The following is a 21,156-nucleotide window of genomic DNA, read 5'->3' on the forward strand; positions in this document are numbered from 1 at the left end:
ATAAGCTCCACAGGGTGTAATTTTATTTGGTCTGTCGCTCTCTATTCTTTTTTTCTATAGATTCAACAGAAGAAAGAGACTCTCTTCCCCAATGATTAATGTAAAAATTATTTTTTGATACATCAACTCAAAGAGCCTAACCGTCCCTGTATACATTAGCATAAAGAGGTCTTTAAAGAAAGTATTTCTAAAGATCTTTTATCTTATGCTAATGAACAAGGGCACTAGCACCCTGGGTAGTTAATTCCCCTGGCTAGTCAGCTCCATTAGCATGTTAGTACGTCCCTGTGGGTGTACTAACATGCTAATGGATGTGCAGCGTCCGAGGATGATCTCACTCACCTCTCCGCTGCCATCGCATCCGACAGGGGATTTCAGGTCAGTGCGTATGATCCCGGGGTTTGGGTCATGTGCACTATGAAGCTGGGTGTACGTGTCCTGGCTTCAAATTGAAGTAGTGCGCTTGACCGAAACTCCGGGGTCATGCGCATTGAGCCGAAATTTCCATCACACGCGATGGCAGTTGGAGAGGTGAATGAAATCATCCTCTAACACTGCACATTCATTAGCATGTTAACACAACTACAGGGGAATGCAAACATGCTAATGGAGCCGACTGGCCAGGGAACTAACGCACAGGGTGCTAGTCCCCTCGCTCATTAGCATACGATAAAAGCTCTTTAGAAATACTTTTTCTAATGATCTCTTTATCTAGGGACGATTAGGCAGGGATTAGCAATATACACCCAGAACTGCTCCTGGTTCTGGGTGCATATTGGACCTGACAGGTTCCCTTTAATACACCTGTAACCAATGCAGGAGAATAGTTACCATATTAATGTGCTCCTTTGATGCCTAGGGGGCATTTGACACTCACATTGACACAGAGGTTAAATAGGTTTTTACTATCTACCTCTATAGCAGTCAATGCTGTTTAAAAACACAAGCAAGAAAGCAGGTTTTGTGACGCAATCATAAAAATAAAAAATCCTTTTTCTGCACTTTCACCAAACATTCCTGGTTATATCTATCGGGGCCCTTGTTCAGTTAATTGAGCTTTCAGCATCGCTTCCTTACAGTCCACATAGAGGTTGTCTTTATAGGCTCATCTACACAAAGGATTTCTTATAGTGCCTTCTAACTGAATTACAATTGAAATTTAGTGAATAGCTGGAGCAGAGGACTCTAGTAATTTCTTCCATGGATATAATTGAAATACGGAATAAAGTGGAGGGTTAGGCCGTGTCCTCATGGTAATGTCCTCACTTTGGGAAATGATTGCTTTCCAAATGACAATCATATGCAGGGGTTGACATGGTGCAACCTGTGCGGAGGTAAGGGGGCCACTTCTACCTCCAAACCAAGTGGAATTGTGCATTATGATGAGCTATTGGACTGCAAAGGACCCACGTATTTTTCTTGCACAGGGGCCGTTTTCGGTCTGTGTCCACCAATGACCGTATGATGTGTGATGAAAATGACATTTCTCACTTGTATGTTTATATAGGATGATATTACCACTTTCATGTGGTCATTCCTAATCCCAGGCTAGGACAGTAGAGTCTGGTCTTGCGGATTCTGCTTTGTAATATCGGACTTTTAACTTTTGTTGGGTCTTTCCATATTCTGACTACCACACATAAGGTATTTTGGTTATCGGTAATTTTGTTGATTGTTTTCAGAAATCGAAAGGGAGATGTTAAAGCTGGGGTTTCAGATTTCTTCTTTTCTTACAAGCTCGTAATCTCCCTAGGTGAAACGTGAAGATCCTCCCCTTTGTTTGTTGTGTACTAGTAAATAAAGCATGCGGTTTAGTGCTGATAGATGGCGGAGTTTGATTTCCACAAGTCATGTGTGCTAAGGGTACGCAGTAGCTGGCCGCAGGTAAGGCGATACCGTATAGCCCAGAATGAGACAAGATCATGACCATTTTACTGGAGTTGGTTTCATAGAAAAAGCTTTTCTTGTGCCAAGGAGGAGTTGTTGCTTTTAGGACAACTAAAAAAAAAAAAGTCTAGAATTTGGATTTCCATTTGTATGAAACGTCAGCAGATCATATATGACGCATATAGCACACTTGTTCAGTATGTCGCCCTATCGCACACACTACAACGCTGCTCACAATCTTCATTTATCCATATCTGAGTCGTTACATGGAGCATTTATAAGTTTATTGTACAACCAAATGTTTCAGATTTTATACAGAACTTATTTTTTAATATTATATCAAAACGACAGATAAAAATTATATTCTATTCCCATACCATCCAAATTTGGAAAAATAGAGCGTTGGGATTTCTGGATTTATTTTTTGTTCATTCATAGTTGTAGCAGCCCGAATTTTTATATAAGCTTCACTATATGACGTGTTGAATTTTTTTTTCTTTTTGTTTTTTTTTTATCTGTAAGGTTGCTAAAAGGGAATCTGTCACCAGAGAGCAGCGTGGTGTAGAGGCAGAGACCCTGATTCCAGCGATGTGTCACTTACTGAGCTGTTTACTTTAATTTTGAGAAAATCAATGTTTTCTCTGCTGCAGATCTAGCAGTTATACAGAGCTCATGAATATGCTGGACTATCTGACAGCAGGCTTAGTAGTCCTGTAATGATAATCTACTGCTGATTAAACAGTGATTTTATCAAAACTACACTAAGCAGCCCAGTAAGTGACACATCGCTGGAATCAGGATCTCTGCCACTACATTATGCTTCTTTCAGATTAGGTTGCAAAAACCTGGTGACAGATTCACTTTTAAATACGGAGTTTCCTGCAGTTATCTGCACCACGCTACAAAATAAATAAATCTTGTCTTGTTGCATTTTTTTTGTCTTTTCCGCCTTATTCAATGCATGTTTGGTACAGATGTGAAACCACATTTTTAATTGTTTTTATAGTACAGAAAAGCTTTTTTTAGACTCATTTTTTTCTTTAGGCTCACATAAAAACTTCTAGAGAAAAAAACAAACCGCAAGAGTTAAGCAGTGTCTTTAGACGCAGAATGGGTGCAGCTTTCATGAAATCACATCCACTTTGGAGCGTTAAACACAGTAGAATTTCTGTGCAAAAAAGGCAGCAGAAAAAATACAGTATTTGCAATGTGAAGTCGGAAAATAAGCAGGAAAAAAAAATTTTTAAGTGCAGAATCAAAGCTTTTCTGTCCTCTAAAAAAATCATTAAAAATGCGGAACTCACATTTGCACGAAAAAACCCCCGCATCAAATAAGGGTGAAAGGTCATACGCAGTAATCATAGAATATTGTTATTGCGTTGCATGGTGCAGTAAAAAAACTCCCCATTTAAGCTGTGTGTGAACAAGGTCTTAAAAAATGTTGTTTAATAGAGAAAAATAATCGCATATTTTTTACAACATTTACAAGTCACTGTAAATAATCTGATCGTTGTGTTGTGCAGGTCATTATGATTACAGGGATACCGAATTTGTCCGTTTTACCTGCTGACTTGTCATGTTTATTATTTTTTCAAAAAGCACATAAAAATGTAATTGTTTGTTTTTAATAATTTTTTAGTAATTTTATAAGTTTTGGGTTTTTTTTTTCTCTCTAGAGTACAGAGTAGTGTTGAGCGGGTAGCTAACTATTTGTACTCGCTATGCTCATAATGTGTACTGTCACTACTCGTGTATTCTTTCCGAACAGTGTAATACTCACAATGTAACGAGTAACTGAATTCCGCACTATATGCTACTCGCACGAATAGTACGACATTCGGGCCACTCATTACTTTGCAGGTTTTTCCCCATTGACTTGCAATGAACACGCTATTCAGAATGAATACGCGAGTATTAGACAGTGCATGTTATAAGTATAGTGTGTACGAATAGTTAGCTACTCGCTCAACTTAGTGCAGAGGCATAGAGATACATTGTACATAGATTATATTAGTAGACAGAAATATACTACTATCTGTGGCGTCTGAGCCTTGAATGCAGCTTCAAGTACACAAAATTCTCTCAGTGATATCACCAGAGCCTGTGGCCCAAAGGTTTATCTGCTGCCTGCAATTCTAGAGATTGTGGGCTCAAGTTCCTGTCACAAAAAGCAGAGAAAATTATATTTTTGATATTTTGTTTTTATTAGTTTTATAGGAACAAGACAATCTGATTATTTCTTCACCTCTAGAATACAGGTACTTAAAACAGATAAACAAATGTATCTCTATGTACCAGTATAATTTAAAAAAAAAAACAAACCAAAAAACCTATACAAATACCCGGATTCCTCATTGAACCTTTAGCTCTTTATGCAGGTAGATTTCCCATCAGTAGTATTAGGGTACTTTCACACTTGCGTTGTTTTCCTTCCGTTACAATCCGCCCTTTTGGAAAACAGCTGAATCCGTTAACGGATTCCGCTGTTTCCCAAAGACTTGTATGGTTGACAGATTGTGCCAAAAAAACCTGCGTTGCTTCCGCTGGGCGACTCTCCGTTGCTTTCGCCCAGCGGGAGGAACGCAGCATGTAACGTTGTTTTGAGCAGCGGAATCCTCAGGATTTCACTGCGCATGCTCTTCTTTTTTTTTTTTTCTTTTTTTTTTAATCACAAACTTTATTTTGTCTCGCGGTGGCCGAACGTTCAGCTGAGCGCCCGCCGGCATGCCCGGCCGCTGGCAAGTGACAGCGGTCAGCTGATCGCCCACCCGCCGGCATGCCTGGCTGCCGGCAAGTGAGAGCGGTCGCTGAGCGCCCGGCCGCCGGCAAGTGACAGTGCTCAACTGAGCGCCCGCCTGCGGCATGCCCGGCCGCCGGCAAGTGACAGCGCTCAGCTGAGCGACCGGCCGCCAGCTATTGAGAGCGATCAGCTGATTGTTCACAATAGTCTGCTGCCGGTAAAACTGTAAAGAAGAAAAAAAAAATAAAAAAAAAGCTTTCCGTTCTACGATCCGTAGCATCCGTTGTGCCATTATATGCAACGCATCCGTTGCATCTGTAACACAACGCAATGCTACAGAAGCCGTCCAACGCAAGTGTAAAACTAGCCTTAGTAGTCATGATGGTGGAGAAGTGTCAGATTTATTTGTATTTGTAGTTTTCCATTTGCCAACCAGGACGTTTTGTCCTCATTCTAACACAAAAATTGTGTTTTTTTAACTGAGCCTTACCAACTTCAAATTGTAGTAAAAGTTAAATGGAAATAGTAAAAAGGCATAAAACAATGAACGCTCTATGCTGCTGTTCAGTCAGCAAATGTTCCAAGTCACTTAGTGGCACAGCATTACAGAGCGCAGCATAAGGCAGACGCTTATTAATGGTGTAGTTGTCAGTCAGAGACTAAACAATGAGGTTGTATGTTCTTCAGCTTGATATCACCATTAATGTTTGGCAGATTATCATTATGTAGCTCATGAAGCAACAACGCTAGATTTGGCAGCAGACGGGAGACAACAAGCACTGGAGAGAGGCTGCCCACTGACCTTGAAAATCGGCCCCACTGGGTCCGTATATACATTAAGGCTGAATGTCTGCATAGTGTTACTTCGGAGGCAGGTTTCATAGTAGCAGCTTCACTGTCTAACACTTGTCAGGCTTCTCCTGCCCTTGCACTAATCCTGGTGGCTGAGCCTAACCATTTGATCGAGATCTGAGTATTAATAATTCAGGTGCACCACTTGCACCGAGATTTAAGCTCCTTATTCTAATAGACTTGTTTGTCTGATCTCTTAAGCTGCCATTTCACTTGCTTCATTTAAGACCTTCTATGCTGGAGTGGACTATATTTATGTTCCTTCATACTGTAAAGCCAAGGTGCCCAATTCTACAAAGTTTTGTGGCGTGCATGTTGAACACCTGTACATGATGATCCTTCAAGTCTGTTCATAAAGAACCAAATATGAGTAATTTTATACATTATATTTGCTGGCCATAACATTCATCAAGTTAAGCATTAATTTACTGATAAATTGCATGAATAAAATACCTAAACATTTAATTCTGTGCAAAATGGTAAAAATCTAACGTTTATAAATACTTACCTTAGAGTTCCTCAACCCTCTCTTTCTGCCATTGTTTGCTAAATGCCATCTTTCTGTACATACATGCCGCAATGTGTCGTTCATTGACACATTTTGTGAGCCGGCCAGCCCGTCATGGTCCACTGTACTGGCATTACTATGGCTGACACATCACCAAAGCGGCTTTGAGTTGGCCAAACCCTTTGTCGTGAGGGGTTGTAGCTAGATGCAGCGGGGCCCAACCACCTTCAGTAACAAATTCTAAGGGAAATACTTCTTAAAAAATATCTTAAAAGTACACTTAACACAAAAAGTAAAGAACTATCACTGCCCTTCCTCCTGTCATCTGCTCCTTTTATTTTATTTTTTCCCCATATTAAAATGAAATTGAGAAATATATAAAGCAATCTTCTGTTTGTCTCAGGAGGTCAGCCCTGTCCCGTCTCCCTATTGTAGGTGTGACTGTAAGACAGCTGGCTGTAACAGAAGCCTCTATTTTTTTTGCTCTGTTTGCAAAAGAATAGATTTCTAAATTCAGCCGTTTTAGTTATGTTTCGGCTGCTGACTGATCACCAGGAGCTTATCCCCTGCTTTCTGGACAGGATTTTTCAAGATCATTTCCGGGATCCTTATGGAAACGTTTTGCCTAATAAGTAATAACAAAGAGTTAAGGGAACTTTATTATTTTTGTTTAAAGGGATCCTGTCTGATCTACAAATTCTTTTAACCTGCAGGTTAATAGGGTTTCAAAGCTGCCCAACTACCAGGAGGAAATTTAATTTTATTCCTCCTGGCAGCCTCCGTCTTTCATTCGTAGCGGCACAGCTGGCGCAGCTTTGGTCACTGCTCTGTAATGGAGAGTGGCAGCTCTAACCAATACAAAGTTTGCACACATCTAGTTTTGTTTTGGTTTTCTTTGTTCTTCTTGGAATGTACACATTGTAGATTCAGCCTGAAGGCAGCAAAACCACAAAGGAACATATATGGGAAAAAATGAAGAAAAGAGCATGTGTGAAACAATCTAGAAATGTATTAAACCTTAGAATCCACAAAATACCCCCGTTTTACTTTGAGAATATGGCAAGGGGGTGTAAAGCTGTCAAGTAGCTTCATCCGTACATCATCTAGAATGTCTTTCAAACAGTCTTTCAGGAGCTCCCAGTGGTGCTGAGCACTTGTTGGCTGTTTTGCCTTCACTCCACGATCCTACTCATCCCAAACCATCTCAATTAGATTGAAGTAATTTAATTGTGAAGTTCATGTCATCTGATGCAGCACGCATCCCTCTCCTTGCTGGTTATATTGTAAACCCCTTACATGGCCTAGATATTTGTTTGGGTTATTGTCATGTCTTGCTGTGGTAGCCATGCTGGATGAGTGTACTGCAAATTTGGAAAAAATCGCAAACAGTGTATTTTTCCAACCCCATCACACCTTCCCATACATGTCTGATGGTGGACAACACATGTACAGTAGAAAACATCCGTTTACCTTTTCTGCATCTTACAAACATATGGATGATCTATTGTCTAGTTCTTGTGTTGCTTGTCTCAAGTCGCTTTTTCCTGTTTCTATTCCCTGGTAGTGGCTTCTTTGCAGGGAAGTGGCTTCTATGCAGCATTTTGAGTATAAGGCCTAAGACACACGGCATAAAAATCGGAGCGAGTGGAGTGCGATAAAACATCGCATTCTATTTGGACCAATATTACTCTGTGCCAGCACCCATGAGCGATTATTTTCTCAGCCCTAATCGGACTGAGAAAATAGTCGCAGCATGCTGCGGGTGGAATGCGATCCTTGTTTCTCTCGCACCCATTCAAGTCCATAGGGCGAGAGAAAAATCGCACTGCACTCGCAGTACACCAGTGTAATTCGAGTGCAGAGCGAGAATGGCAAGCTGCCAGCGTGAGCCGAGTGTCATGCGAGGATCACAGTAGTCCCTCGTGTGGCCCCGGTCTAAAGCCCTGCTTCTCAGTCTCTTCTGGACAAGTTTAATGTAGAGATTTGATGTCTGCATCATTTATCGGGGCTGTTATCTGAGGTACTGTCAATTTGTGTACTCTGAGGCTGGTAACTGATGAACATATCCTCTGCAGCAGAGGTTATTACTAGTTTTAGCCCTTGTGGGAGAAAGCTTTATCATATACCTTATTTTATTTCACACTTGTTTCCTTGAGTGTTACTTCTTTGTTTTGTTACCTCCAATCTGAGTCTACAATATGCACTTTCAAAATAAGAACAAGTAAAACCATTAATGAACAGGTGTGTCCATACTTTTGGCTAGTTTTGTATGCATATAGCCCAAAAAAGCAGGTGAACAATTAAATTAGATATAATGCGGTTTACATAGGTTTAAAAAAGACTTGGGTCCATCAAGTTTAACCTTTCTTCACCAGTATACATTCTTTGTCACTACATTATCTATAACCCTCAATGCCATTTTTGCTGAGGAAAACATCCAGTCCTTTTTTAAAAGCTGTTAAAGGGTTTACAATTACTACCTCCTGCGGTAGGACATTCCATAGTTTGACTGCTCTATCAGTAAAGAACCCTTATTTAGCTACCTGAATCTCCTTTCTTCCACCAGTAGCAAGTGCCCACTGGTCCTTTGCATAGTCTGTTTAAACAAGGTAAATGTAGACATAAAGCAATATCAAGAATAACATGTAAGTATACAACAGCTGAAATAAGTATTAAACATATTACCAATTTTGTAAGTAAATCTATTTCAAAGGTGCTATTAATATCAGTCAGAAACATCCCATTCAATCCACACATGCAAAGAACTCAAACCATAGATGTCAATAAATTAAGTTATGTGTAATAATAAGAAATTACACAGGGACAAAGTATTGAAGTGTCAAAAGCTACAGAGTCATGGCACCAGCTGAAATCTATTAGTTACTAGAAAGCAGTCCTTCCACTTAGTGAAAAATGTTAGTTGGTTCAATTGATGGTCTATAAAAAGACATCTCATTACTTGTGTGGCACCTTGGTAATATCTCCTAATGGGGAAAAAAACAGTGAGCGGTCTCAAGACCTTATTGTTGCAAAACACACTGATGACATTGGTTACAGAAGAATTTCTAAACTACTGAAGGTTCCAGTGAGCACTGTTGGGGCCATAACCTGGAAGTGGAAAGAACATCATTTCACCATAAACCAGCCAAGATCAGGTGCTCCCCGCAAGGTTTCAGACAGAGGAGTGAAAAGAATTATCAGAAGAGTTGTCAGAGAGTCACCTGTAAAGCACTACAGAAACACCTGGAATCAGCAGGTACAATTGCTTCAAAGAAAACAATAAGTATTGCACTCATCCTCCATGGCCTGTATGCATGCTCACGACGCAAGACTCCGTTGCTGAACAAAGCATGTTTGAGGTTTGCTCAACAACATTTAGTAAAGCCTGGGAGATACTGGGAGAATATAATCTGCTGATATGAGACCAAAATTGAACTCTCTGCATGCACACCATGTTTAGAGGCCAAAACACACTGCATATCACCTCAAAAACACCATACCAACAGTGAAGTTTGGAGGTGGTAACATCATGATGTGGGGCTGTTTTACAGCATATGGCACTCTCAAACTTCATGAAATTGAAGGATGGATGAATGGACAAATTAACAAAGACATTCTTGATAAAAAATTAGCTGCCATCTATCAGGATGATGAAATTAAAATGAGGGTGGACATTTCAGCAAGACAATGATCCCAAACACACAGCCAAGGAAACTACATTTGTTTCATACAAAGATAATAAAGCTGCTAGAATGGTCCAGCCAATCACCTAACTTTAATCCAGTAGAAAAGTTATAGAGGGAACTAAATTCAAAAATCATACAAGGAGCCCACAGAACCTTCAGGATTAGAAGAGTGTTTGTGTGCAAGAATGAACCAAAATCACACCCGAGCAATGCAAGCTACTAGTTTCTCCATACAGGAGGTGTCTTCAACCTATCATCACCAACAAAGGCTTTTGTACAAAGTACTAAATACATTTCAGTAAGCATGTTCAATACTTGTCCCTGTGTTATTTCTCATTATTACACATCACTACATTTTTAGACATCTATGGTTTGATTGGATGAGTTATTGACATTTGGTGAGAAATTCATGTCAATAGCACATTTAGAAATATATGTCCTTAGAAAGTTGGTGACGTGATCAATACTTATTTCTCCTGCTGTATATAATAGTACAACAATAACTCATATAGGACAAAGAGTATAAATAAAAGGGTTATATCCCTGTTGGCATGTGGAAAGATGGTTCACCTTTTCTTTCTCACCAGTGATGAGGGTTTCTCTTCTAGTACACGGTTATGTACAGTATCTGAGTTTTGAACACTACTTGTGTTGTCTGTGCAGAAGTGTCTTATCCATCTGTGGAGTATATTTCTGTTTGCATTCTATATACTTTGAATGTACAGTTATATTGGTACATGTAGTCTCTTCATTCCTATACTTCTGGCTCCGGTCTACATGTTTTGACTGGCACTAGTGGTGCTCACTAATCTGGTATTGGTTCGAGCACTGTTTAGTGGCACACACCGTTGGCCTCTGTGTGTTGCCACATCCTGCTCTGTGCCGCTTATTTATGGTTTTGTGTGACGAAATGAAAAGCGAAGTTTGAGTTTCTTTCATAGAATATACTGTATCCTAAATTACTCTGAAATACACGCTATACGGGGCTTTTAGAGCATGTTGTAGGTGATGTTGCTGCCCGTTCACCAACCAGCAAACTGGAAAAAAATTCCAAGAGCGGTGAAATAGCAATTAAACAAGTACACTTGCACAAATTATTGGGGGGGGGGGATTTTTTTTTAATTTATGATGTTCACTATATGGTAAAACTGACCTGGTATTATGATTTCCCAGGTCAGTATGAGTGTTTAGATAGCAACCATATAAAAAAAAAAAAAACGAAAACCACAAAACACTTTTGTCGCCATTTTTTGGATCCTGTAACGCTCTAATTTTTCAGGTTCTGGGGTTGTGTAGCGGGTTATTTTTTTGCATCTTGTGCTGATGTTTTTAATCATACTATTTTTGGGTTGATACAATGTTTTTATCGCCTCTTATTGCATTTTAATGCAATTTTGCAGAGACCAAAAAAAAAACCCGTAGTTCCGGTGTTTTGTGTTTATTTTTTTTTTGTTCGTTTTTTTCCTCACTACGCCCTTTACCAATCAGATTAATTGATTTTATATTTTGATTGGGCATTTGTGAATGTGGCGATGGCAAATGTGTATTGTTATTTAATTATTATTTTTTATTTTCAATTGTACAAAAGGGAGTGATTTTGAGCTTTTTGGGTTTTTTTTAATTATTTTTTCATTTATTTTTTTTTACATTTTTTTTTTATTGGCTTTAGTAGTCTCTTTAGGGGACTTGAAGTGAACACTGCAAACACTTCTGCTGTTCTGAGTGATGCTTCAACATCTTTCTGAACAGCAGAAATGCTGATCTCCTATAAATGTCGGCATTCACAGGAAGTGAGTTATGACAGCAGCAGGGGTCATCAGCTGACCCCATGCTGTCATGACAACCCATCAGTGCCCTGTGATTGCGTAACGGGGCCGCCGATGACGGCAGAACAGCGTAATCCCCTCTGGAGTGTGTTAGATTGTGGTGTCAGCACACAATCTAGTTAACAGGCACGGGTGGATCTTCGATCCTCCCTCACCTGTTAGCTGCACGTCTGCTGATCAGATCAACAGACATTCAGGGAATAATGTGGGCTCGCACGAATAGTCCCTTGGATGTATGTGTAGTGTTAGCAGGAAAAACAATGTCAAAGTATGCAAGTTTTTTATGCATCTTTACTTGAATTTATTTGGGTGAAAACTGCTGATGGAAGTGACATGCATCAGATTTAAAAAAAAAAAACAAAAACTTGATATTTGCAAGGAAAAAATAAGCAGCATGTACATAAGATTTTAGAAATGAAATTCACTTTTACTATAAAATTTATGGGTTTTTTTCCGCAGGGAAAACAGTGGCAACAACAAAAACGTGTGGACAAGCCCTTAGGGGGGGGCATAAGGTTTTGTCACTCTCTACCGCCTCCCGCTTTCTGCCTGCTCACAATAGGCATAGCATTAGCCTCTGTCTAGAATACATACAAAAAAGCACACTGGCTGCAAAATCCTATAGAACAAGTAAAGCTACTGCTGGAAAATAGCAAAAATTGCAAAGTTGTAGCTGGTGAAAGAGAAGCAGTCAGAGGTGGATATGAGGGGTTAATAGCGCCTGATCTGTGTCCCACATTTACCCTGAACTTGTCAAGCTAGTGACTGATTGAGCTGGTTCTCTAGTGACACAGGGGTTAGCATTCACTCTAGTATCAGCAGGCTTGCTTCCAAGGTCTGGGATTTAACAATGACGTAGTAATCCTTCATTTCACACTGTTTTGTTGTATTGAATGATTAACCGTACAATTTTCCGTTTCCTTCTTCCCCCTCAGGTTTGTTTGAATATGGCCGTAATTGGTCTGCCATTGCGAGAATGGTGGGCTCCAAAACAGTGTCCCAGTGCAAGAACTTTTACTTCAACTACAAGAAGAGGCAGAACCTAGACAGCATCCTACAGCAGCACAAACTGAAGATGGTAAGAGGCCGCCACGCGCTGACGTGGTGTTTATTTTTTGCAGTATATATCTGAGTATATACAGTATGTGCAAGTGTGTGTGTGTGTGTGTGTGTGTGTGTGTGTGTGTGTGTATATGTATGTATATAGATGTGTCCATAAAATGTCTGTCCCTAAAAGGTGTGTATGTATGTGTACATTCATAAATGTGTGTGTATACTGTATATGTCTATGTATGTGTATTGTATTAATCTGCATGTTTATTGTTCATATCTCAACTTTACTTTTATTTTGGACATTTGGAGCATGTAATATTCCTTCTCCGATTGTAAGAGGCAAATATGAATATAATGTAGTGCAGCTCGGGCCCATTACCTATTAACCGCCCAGTAAGCTGGACTGCAGATATAGCTCACCTCTGACCTGTGGTTAAAGCTCACCTGCACCCTGAAGCTTGCACACTGTAGCAGTAGCTTATCTGCAACCTGAAATCTTGTCACTTATATATCCATTTATACACCTGAAAGCATTATATGTATGTTATGATTTTTTTTTATTTTTTATTACGTGATCTGTGATGATAGGCCCATGACCATCTATGAGCCCAAGTTGGCCATTCACAGAAGATGGCTGATGGCCGAGTGCTTGTTTGGCAACAGCCGTCTTCCTTCTTCCTGTTGAAGACTCCTGTCATCCATGGAGATGAAATTAGACCTCTGTGTTGTTAATGCAGAGGCACAATGATTGGATTACTTCTGTTATTTTAGTAGTAGGGGCTTGTTACTATCAATCACAAAGTGTAGGGCAGTTCTGTAGTCACTAAACACACCTGCCCCTACTGTAACACCACACCACCGAAGGCTCGACTGGTGCCAAAAATGGCTGATGTATAGGGCCCTCCTTGATGTCTCCCAACATCGTTAGTGGCCGTAATTTCTCCTCAGCATGAATCAACTTTCATCATTGAACAGCACAGAGGCCCACAGGTCCTTCATCCAGCAAGATGATATCTGTGCTTGGTGGTGCCTGCAGGTTGTCTAGTACGTAGATTACGCTGATGTAACCTGTTTCAAATGGTCTGACGTGACACTTTGGGTGCCTCTCACTGCCCTTAAATGTGCCTGGAGTTGTGTGGCATTCATCATTCAATTTCGAAGGGTATTGTTCACAACAAATTGGTCATGAGTGTGGGAGGTTGTCAAAAGATGACCACTTCTATGGCTTTATTTAACGCTTCCAGTCTCTCTGTATCTCTGTTGCAACCGTCTGATGACACTGTGTGACAATCTAAGCTCAGAGGCTATATGAGAAAAGCCTGCTTGAAGTCTTGCAATGGCAAGGTACTGTTGATCAATTCGTAGGTGTCGTCTTGGTCTCATGATGGGAAAATGTGAACAGCATGATGAGAAGTACTGTGTAAATACCAATTCTAAAAGGACTGTGTAAATACCAATTCTAATTGAACCCCAAAATTTATTGGGCGATTTATGGATCAAACACCTGATGGGAATTTTGCTGTTAAGCTCCTGGATAGAACAGAAAGTTGTGCAAAAAGTAGTGACACATTGAACAGCTGTACATGTGCATTCAGAAGTTTAGAGAAGGTCACAGTAAGTTCACCTGAAAAGGTTAGAGAGCATTTGAGGATCATCCTGAAATTTCACCCGAAATCTAATTTTCACTAAGTATGAGTAGTGTAAATGTCTTATGAGGAAATCCCTTTGAAAGGTTGTTTTTTGTTAACAGACTTTGGATAATTATTTGGACAGTGTTTGTTGTCTAGAAGAGCATTCAAACATTTGTAAAGCTGAAGAGGAGGTTGTCAAATTGGGGGAAATTAATAACACTTGGGCTATGTTCACAAAGTTGTTAATGTACATGCTAACCAAGTGTATAGGGTTAAAGTATTTTACATTACCAGAGAGTCGTTTTGTCCTCCCTCTGGCTTATATACCGTACATAAGTTATTTTATCGAATAGTGCTGTAGACTACGCTATTCCATAGAATGATTGATATACTGTAAGAAAAAAATGGATTTTGCATGTTTTCTCCTACATTGCGGCTTCATAGGTGAAGCATGCTACTTCTGTTGTCCTTCTCAATAACTGCTTTACATATACAGTGTGTCCACCCATATCCTGTCCACTGCCATTAACTTGAGAATGGCGGCAGCTATAGGCATATAGGCATAGAACTGGTGTCTAGGTATAGTAAAGTAGCCATGAGCTATGCAATGAAAACACCTATAGTGCCACCTGGTGGAAAACAACGGAGTTATGCAGGCGTCACACATTCCGATCTATCGTGCGATCGCACAAGCGATCGTACCCGCCCCCGTCGTTTGTGCGTCACGGGCAAATCGCTGCCCGTGTCGCACAAAGTCGTTAAACCCCCGTTACACGTACTTACCTGCTGAGTGATCTCGCTGTGGGCAGCGAACATCCACTTCCTGAAAGGGGTGGGACGTTCAGCGTCACAGCGACGTCACACAGCCGCCGGCCAATAGAAGCGGAGGGGCGGAGATGAGCGTGACGTAAACATCCCACACACCTTCTTCCTTCAGCATTGCCGGCGGCCGCAGGTAAGCTGCAGTTCATCGTTCCCGGGGTGTCACACGGAGCGATGTGTGCTACCCCGGGTATGATGAACAACCGGCGCAGGGAAGAATAAACTATTTTTTAAAAATAAACGACGTGTAAACAATACACGATTTGTAACCGATTTGCAATCGTTCTGAGATGCTCGTAGGTGTCACATGAAACGACGTCCCAAACAATGCCGGATATGCGTCACGAAAACCGTGACCCAGACGACCTATCGCACGATGGATCGTCTCGTGTGACGCCCGCATTATCATTTTTATCTAAAAAATGGAACGAGATAGAGAACAAAAGTGAATTACAAAGTTGTAGGGCATCATCAATTGAATACGAATCGACACCTTGCATACAGAAATGCTATGATTAGAACGTGGAAAAGGCTGCGGACGTGAAGTGATACCTCATGGAGACCTTCTTACAAGTCATTGGGTATGGTGGCTGCGTGGAGTGGCCTCCACGCTCACCTGACCCCATTGGACTTATTTCTGTGAGGTCATATCAAAGAGCAGGTGTATGTGACCCCCTCCACCAACATTGCAGGACCTACAACGACATATCACAGATGCTTGTGCAAACGTGTCACCTACCATATTGCACAACGTGTATGTACAGTATGCTGTCCAGAGTCCAGATGTCCATTGTGCAGCTGATGGTGGCCACTTTGAGCATCAAAGTTAAATGAGTGCCATATACATGACCAGCATTCAATGTTTTGGGGGGGTCATGGGTTTCATATCATAGCATTTCTGTATGCAAGGTGTTGATTCATATTGAATTGATGATTCCGTACAATTTATTTCACTTTTTTTCTCTCTCGTTCCGTGTTAAAGATAAAAATGCTAACTCCGTTGTTTTCCACCAGGTGGCGCTATAGGTGGTTTCATTGCGTAGCGCATGGCTACTTTACTATACCTAGACACCACTTCTATGCCTATAGCTGCCGCCGTTCTCAAGTTAATGGCGGTGGACAGGATATGGGTGGACACACTGTATGTCTGGTGTATGTGTTAAAAAGGGGCCATAGCCCGGATGTGACCAGCGCCTTACTTTCCTTGTCTTGTGTTGCTATTGTGCTATTGAATACTAATATGTTTTTACCAAATGTGTCTATGAGGCTTCTATATACTGGGGACATAAAATGACACAGCAGATTCCCATGGTTCTTTAAAAATTGTATTGGATCTCATTTTAACATCAGATAACACATTTCAAAATCTCCCCACATAATTTTTTTTCTTGTGTTGTACTTTTCCATCTTCAGAAAAATAAGCACAGACGGTCTAGGATTGTGCCAGCAAGTGTAATAACCCGAGAACACGGAGTGTTGGGATTCTTAGAGATCTGTCTGCTTGTTGCTGGTATTCTGTCGGTTCTGTTAATAGGAGGGGATAAATGTAGACTTGCTAATAATGCATATTTTTATGTCCAACTGGATGGACAATTGATGTGGGAACAGAGTTGTTAACGAAGCTAATCTTATAACCTTCATTTTAAATAATCAGTTTCAACATTGCCAATTTCTACATTCCTTAGTAGAGAAGAGGTGTGTAACACACCCATACAGTCTGGACTAAATACTGTCGTACACACTTTGATAGCATATGTCGTGCGACTGTAAGAGGTTAAATGGTCTCTGTTCTTTTAACAAACTTGTTACAGCAAAAATATATAACTAATATCATGTAGAATATATTAGCTACATTTTTTTTTTCTCCGCTTATGAGCCACTTCTTTCCCCCCCATTGCCTCGTAAACTCCTCATTCACTCTGAAAAACATTAGGCCGTGTGCGCACACTGAGTTTTTTTCCCCTGTTTTTGCTGCAGAAAATGTTCATAACCTTGCTGCAGTCTTGCCCCAGCAAAACCTATGGGGAAAAAAAATGCTGTGCGCACACTGCGTTTTTTTTACCTACAGGTTTTTGCTGCAGAACTTCTGCAGCAAAAAGAATGAGCATGTCACTTAATTTCCGCAGGTACCTTCCGTTTTTTGCCATAGAAATGGTAAAAAACTGCAGGTACCAACCCGCGGAAAAACCGCATTCAAAACCGCAGGTGCGTTATTACCGCGATTTTTGCTACGGGTGTGGTATTCTGCCAGAGGGTGCGGATTTTTCTTAAGAAAAAGTTATTTCCCAGTGCGCACAGGACCTAAATCCATCTCCTTCATGAAAAAAGATTCTGCCAGCTCACTGAGGAATTAGATTCCAGCTGTCATGGAGAAGGTGGAAGGATGTAGTGAAATGGAGAAGTCCGAGAGGCTTTATTGAAGAAAGTGACCATAGAGTCATAGTACCTACTTAAACATATGTGCACATAATATGCAGATACAGTGGAACCTTGGTTAACGAGAACAATCCGTTCTGGGAGTGTGCTTGTTAACCAAGTTACTCGTTCAACAAAGGAAGATTTCCCATAGGAAATCATTGCAATTCAGATGATTCATTCCACAACTTGTTAAATGTCCCATCCTGGTCCCCTATTGTGCCATTCCACAAACGCACAAACACGCACAAACTCGCACAAACTCGCACAAGCACACACACATATTATGCTCACCTTACCTTCCGTTCCATCGCCGGTCTCCTGGGACTTGCTGTTTGCCGGTACAGGCTGTGTATCGGGTTACCATCGCGACGAGGGCGGAACTTCCGCTGCCAGAGCGCTGACGTCAAAGGCAGGATCTGCTAGCCTCTGATTGGCCACCGCGCTGCCTTTGAGTAGCGGTGACAGCTGAAGTTCCTGCCTCGTCACGTTGGTTGCGGATACACATCCTTGAGCGGCGAACTACAGGACCCAGGAGGCCGGCGATGAAATGGAAGGTACACAGATTATGCTCACCTTACCTTCCGTTCCATCGCCAGCCTCCTGGGTCTCATAGTTCTACAAGAACCATCTGGCTGGCGATGGAGCGGAAGGTAAGGTGAGCATAATACTGTATGTGTGTGCGTGCGTGTTTGTGTGTGTTTGTGTGGACTGTAAGAGCGGGTCAGAGCATGGTGGATGTACGGAACCAGAAGTGTGTGCGGTGAGTATTTTGCTCATACAGCAAAGCTTTCTCGTAAACTGAGTTACAAATTTACAGAAAGCTTTGCTTGTTAAGCGAAATTCTCGTTAACTGGGTTGCTCGTTAAGCGAGGTTCCATTGTACTCCTTTTTGAAAACTTTCATACAGTAGGTGAAATAAGTATTGAACATGTCAACAATTTTTTAAATAGACTTCTATTGGTACTATTCTATAGGTGCTATTGACATGAATGTGACGAGATGTCAGTAACAAACCTTCCAATCCACATTGGCAAATTAATAAAACCATAGATGTCCATAAATTAAGTTGTGTGTAATAATGAAAATGTACACCGGGAAAAAGTATTGAGGTGCAAAAAGCCACAGTCAATCTCATGATGGGTAAAATTAGGGAGCTGTGTCAAGACCTTTACAACCTTATTGATGTAAAACATACTGATGGGATTGGTTTCAGAAGAATTTCTGAATGACTGAATCTTCCAGTGATCACTGTTGGCGCCATAATCTGGAAGTGGAAAGAACATAATTTAACCATAAACTGACAACGACCAGGGTCTCCCCGCAAGATTTCAGACAGCGGAATAAAAAGAACTATCAGAATAGTTGTCCAAGAGCCAAAGACCCCCTGTGGAGAGCTATAGAAAGACCTGAAATCACCAGGTGTAATTGTTTAAAAGAAAACAATAAGTAATGCACTCAACCTCCACGGCTTGTATGCACACTCTCCACTCAATATTCCATTACCAAGCAAAAAGCATGTTCCCAAGTGTTTAAAGTTTGCTTAACAACATCAATTGAGACTAAAAATTAACTCTTTGGATGACATACGTATGTTTAGAGGCCAAAAGGCACTGCATATTGCCCCCAAAACACCATACCAACAGTGAAGTTTGGAGGTGAGAACATTATGATGCGGGACTGCTTTTCAGCATACCACACCAGCAAACTGTATGTCATTGAATGAAGGATGAACGGTCAAAGGAAGCAAGACATTCTTGATAAAAATCTTCTCCCATCACTCGGGATGATGAAGATGAAACAAGGGTGAACATTCCAGCAAGACAATGATTCCAAATATACAGCCAAGGAAACTCTCAGTTGGTTTCAGACAGAAAATAAAGCTGCTAGACTGGCCCAGCCAATCACCTGACTTTAATCCAATAGAAAATTTATGTCAGGAACTAAAGCTCAAAGTTCATAGAAAGATCCCACAGAACCCTCAGGATTTGAAGAGTGTTTGTGTGGAAGAATGGCACAATATCACACGTGAGCAATGCATGTGACTAGTTTCTTCAAAGTAAATATAAAAAAGAAGAGAGCGCATATGAGAAGCACCCGTGGAATAACTAGAGTTTTTATATAGAAAACTACTCACTTTAGGAGGTTGTGCGCCCCCGCAGAACCCCAGTTGTAGGTTTATAGATCCTCCAGGTAAGGGGATCCTCTCCACTTTTGTTACCGCTGGTTTGGTTGCTGGGTCCGGGCTTAGTAATGCTCCAGGCTCCTTGAATCCACTGGCACCATGGATCTTGCAGCACCTGTGCAATCTTCCGTCCTCCGGCTAGGGTGTTCTGATTAAACTTGGCAGGTCCTTCAATCTAAGCAGCTTCCTTCCGAATTTCCCTTTGAGGGAGTAGGCATAAATGGAGATAGGTGCTTCTGTCTGTTGGAGCGCTATTGAAGTAACTGCCAGTTGTTTAAAGGTAATAATCTTTAATCTGAACTCCTGTTATTACACTACGCGTTTCAGCAATCCACTTTTGCTTTCATCAGGTATCTGGCACAACAACTGGCAGTTACTTCAATAGCGCTCCAACAGACCGAAGCACCTATCTCCATTTAGTTTCTTCAAAGGAGACCTCTTGAAGCTGTCATCATCATCATCATCAAGAAAGCATTTTGTACGAAGTTAAATAATTTTCAGTAAGCGCGTTCAATAATGTGTTTCCCTTTGTCATTTCTCATTATTGCACATCACTTAATTTATGGACATTATGGTTTGATTTCTTGCCTTTGTGGATTGGATGGGTTGTTACTGACATCTGGTGAGAAATTCATGTCAATAGCACCTTTTAGAAATATTTGTAAAATTGGTGACGTGTTCAATACTTTTACCCGCTGTATATATGTAAAAGATGAATACCTCCCAAAAAATCGAGTTGAATCAATGGATAAAAATATTCTAAACTTTTTTTTGGCAGCAGATTGGTTAAATCGATTTAGACCAGAATTTTTTCAGTGAGGGTTGCTCATCAGAAAGATGCTGGAACGGAGAAGGTGAAGGAGACCTTTACCATAGTAACCATTGTGCTCAGTCGCTGCATGGCTGTTTTCCCCGTCTGTTTGTCTTCAGGTTTCTCTTTAGGCAACACGAAAGCAATTAAGATGCAAGTTGAGTGCATGTTTCCAGCTCTTGTGACTCGCATTTGGTTAAAGACCAAATAAATAAATGAAAAGCGGTTTTCTGATAAGGAGCCATGTTGGGCGCTCATTACAATGTAACTGAACAGATTTCTGCTCTGCATCTTTATGCAGTTTTCCAGTCCCTGAATGGAAGTATTTCAGATGCTTTTAGGGCCAGTCTGCAACCTGTATATAAATAGCACACATCCGGAGCAGCCATTATCTCAGGCAAGTGATCCCAGTACAAGTCCAGACAGCTGCGAAATTACTGAAACACTCCATCCGTGCGCAGGTGAACAGGCACGAAAAATAAAACTTGATCCATAGATTATTACGGCTAGGGCTACATTACAACTTAGACTCTGTGACAGTAGGATCGCTAGGTGCTAAATCAGAGAAATTGTCCCATCTAGGACATTTATGGCACAGCCATAGGCTATACCGTACCAGGACTTCATAGAGGCAGGTCTCTGTGGTGTGACCTACATTTCGAGATCAGGTGACAGCACACACTCCAATGCAATGCAAACGTGGCAGCGTATGTAGCCATACATTATGAAGGTGCCAAAAT

At 40.9% G+C, this 21,156-nt stretch overlaps 1 protein-coding gene across 16 annotated transcripts in view; it reads left to right on the forward strand.

Moving 5' to 3' along the window:
* The window catches only part of NCOR2 (nuclear receptor corepressor 2), a 601,679-nt gene that overhangs the window by 448,752 nt on the left and 131,771 nt on the right, over positions 1-21,156 (forward strand). For all 16 annotated transcript variants that reach the window (XM_075322517.1, XM_075322568.1, XM_075322586.1 and 13 more), the window contains exon 18: positions 12,435-12,577. In XM_075322517.1, coding sequence (XP_075178632.1) covers positions 12,435-12,577 — 143 coding nt within the window. The remainder of the gene's footprint in view (positions 1-12,434; positions 12,578-21,156) is intronic.

Source organism: Anomaloglossus baeobatrachus, chromosome 1, assembly GCF_048569485.1.
Source record: "Anomaloglossus baeobatrachus isolate aAnoBae1 chromosome 1, aAnoBae1.hap1, whole genome shotgun sequence".
Taxonomy (NCBI): Eukaryota; Metazoa; Chordata; class Amphibia; order Anura; family Aromobatidae; genus Anomaloglossus; species Anomaloglossus baeobatrachus.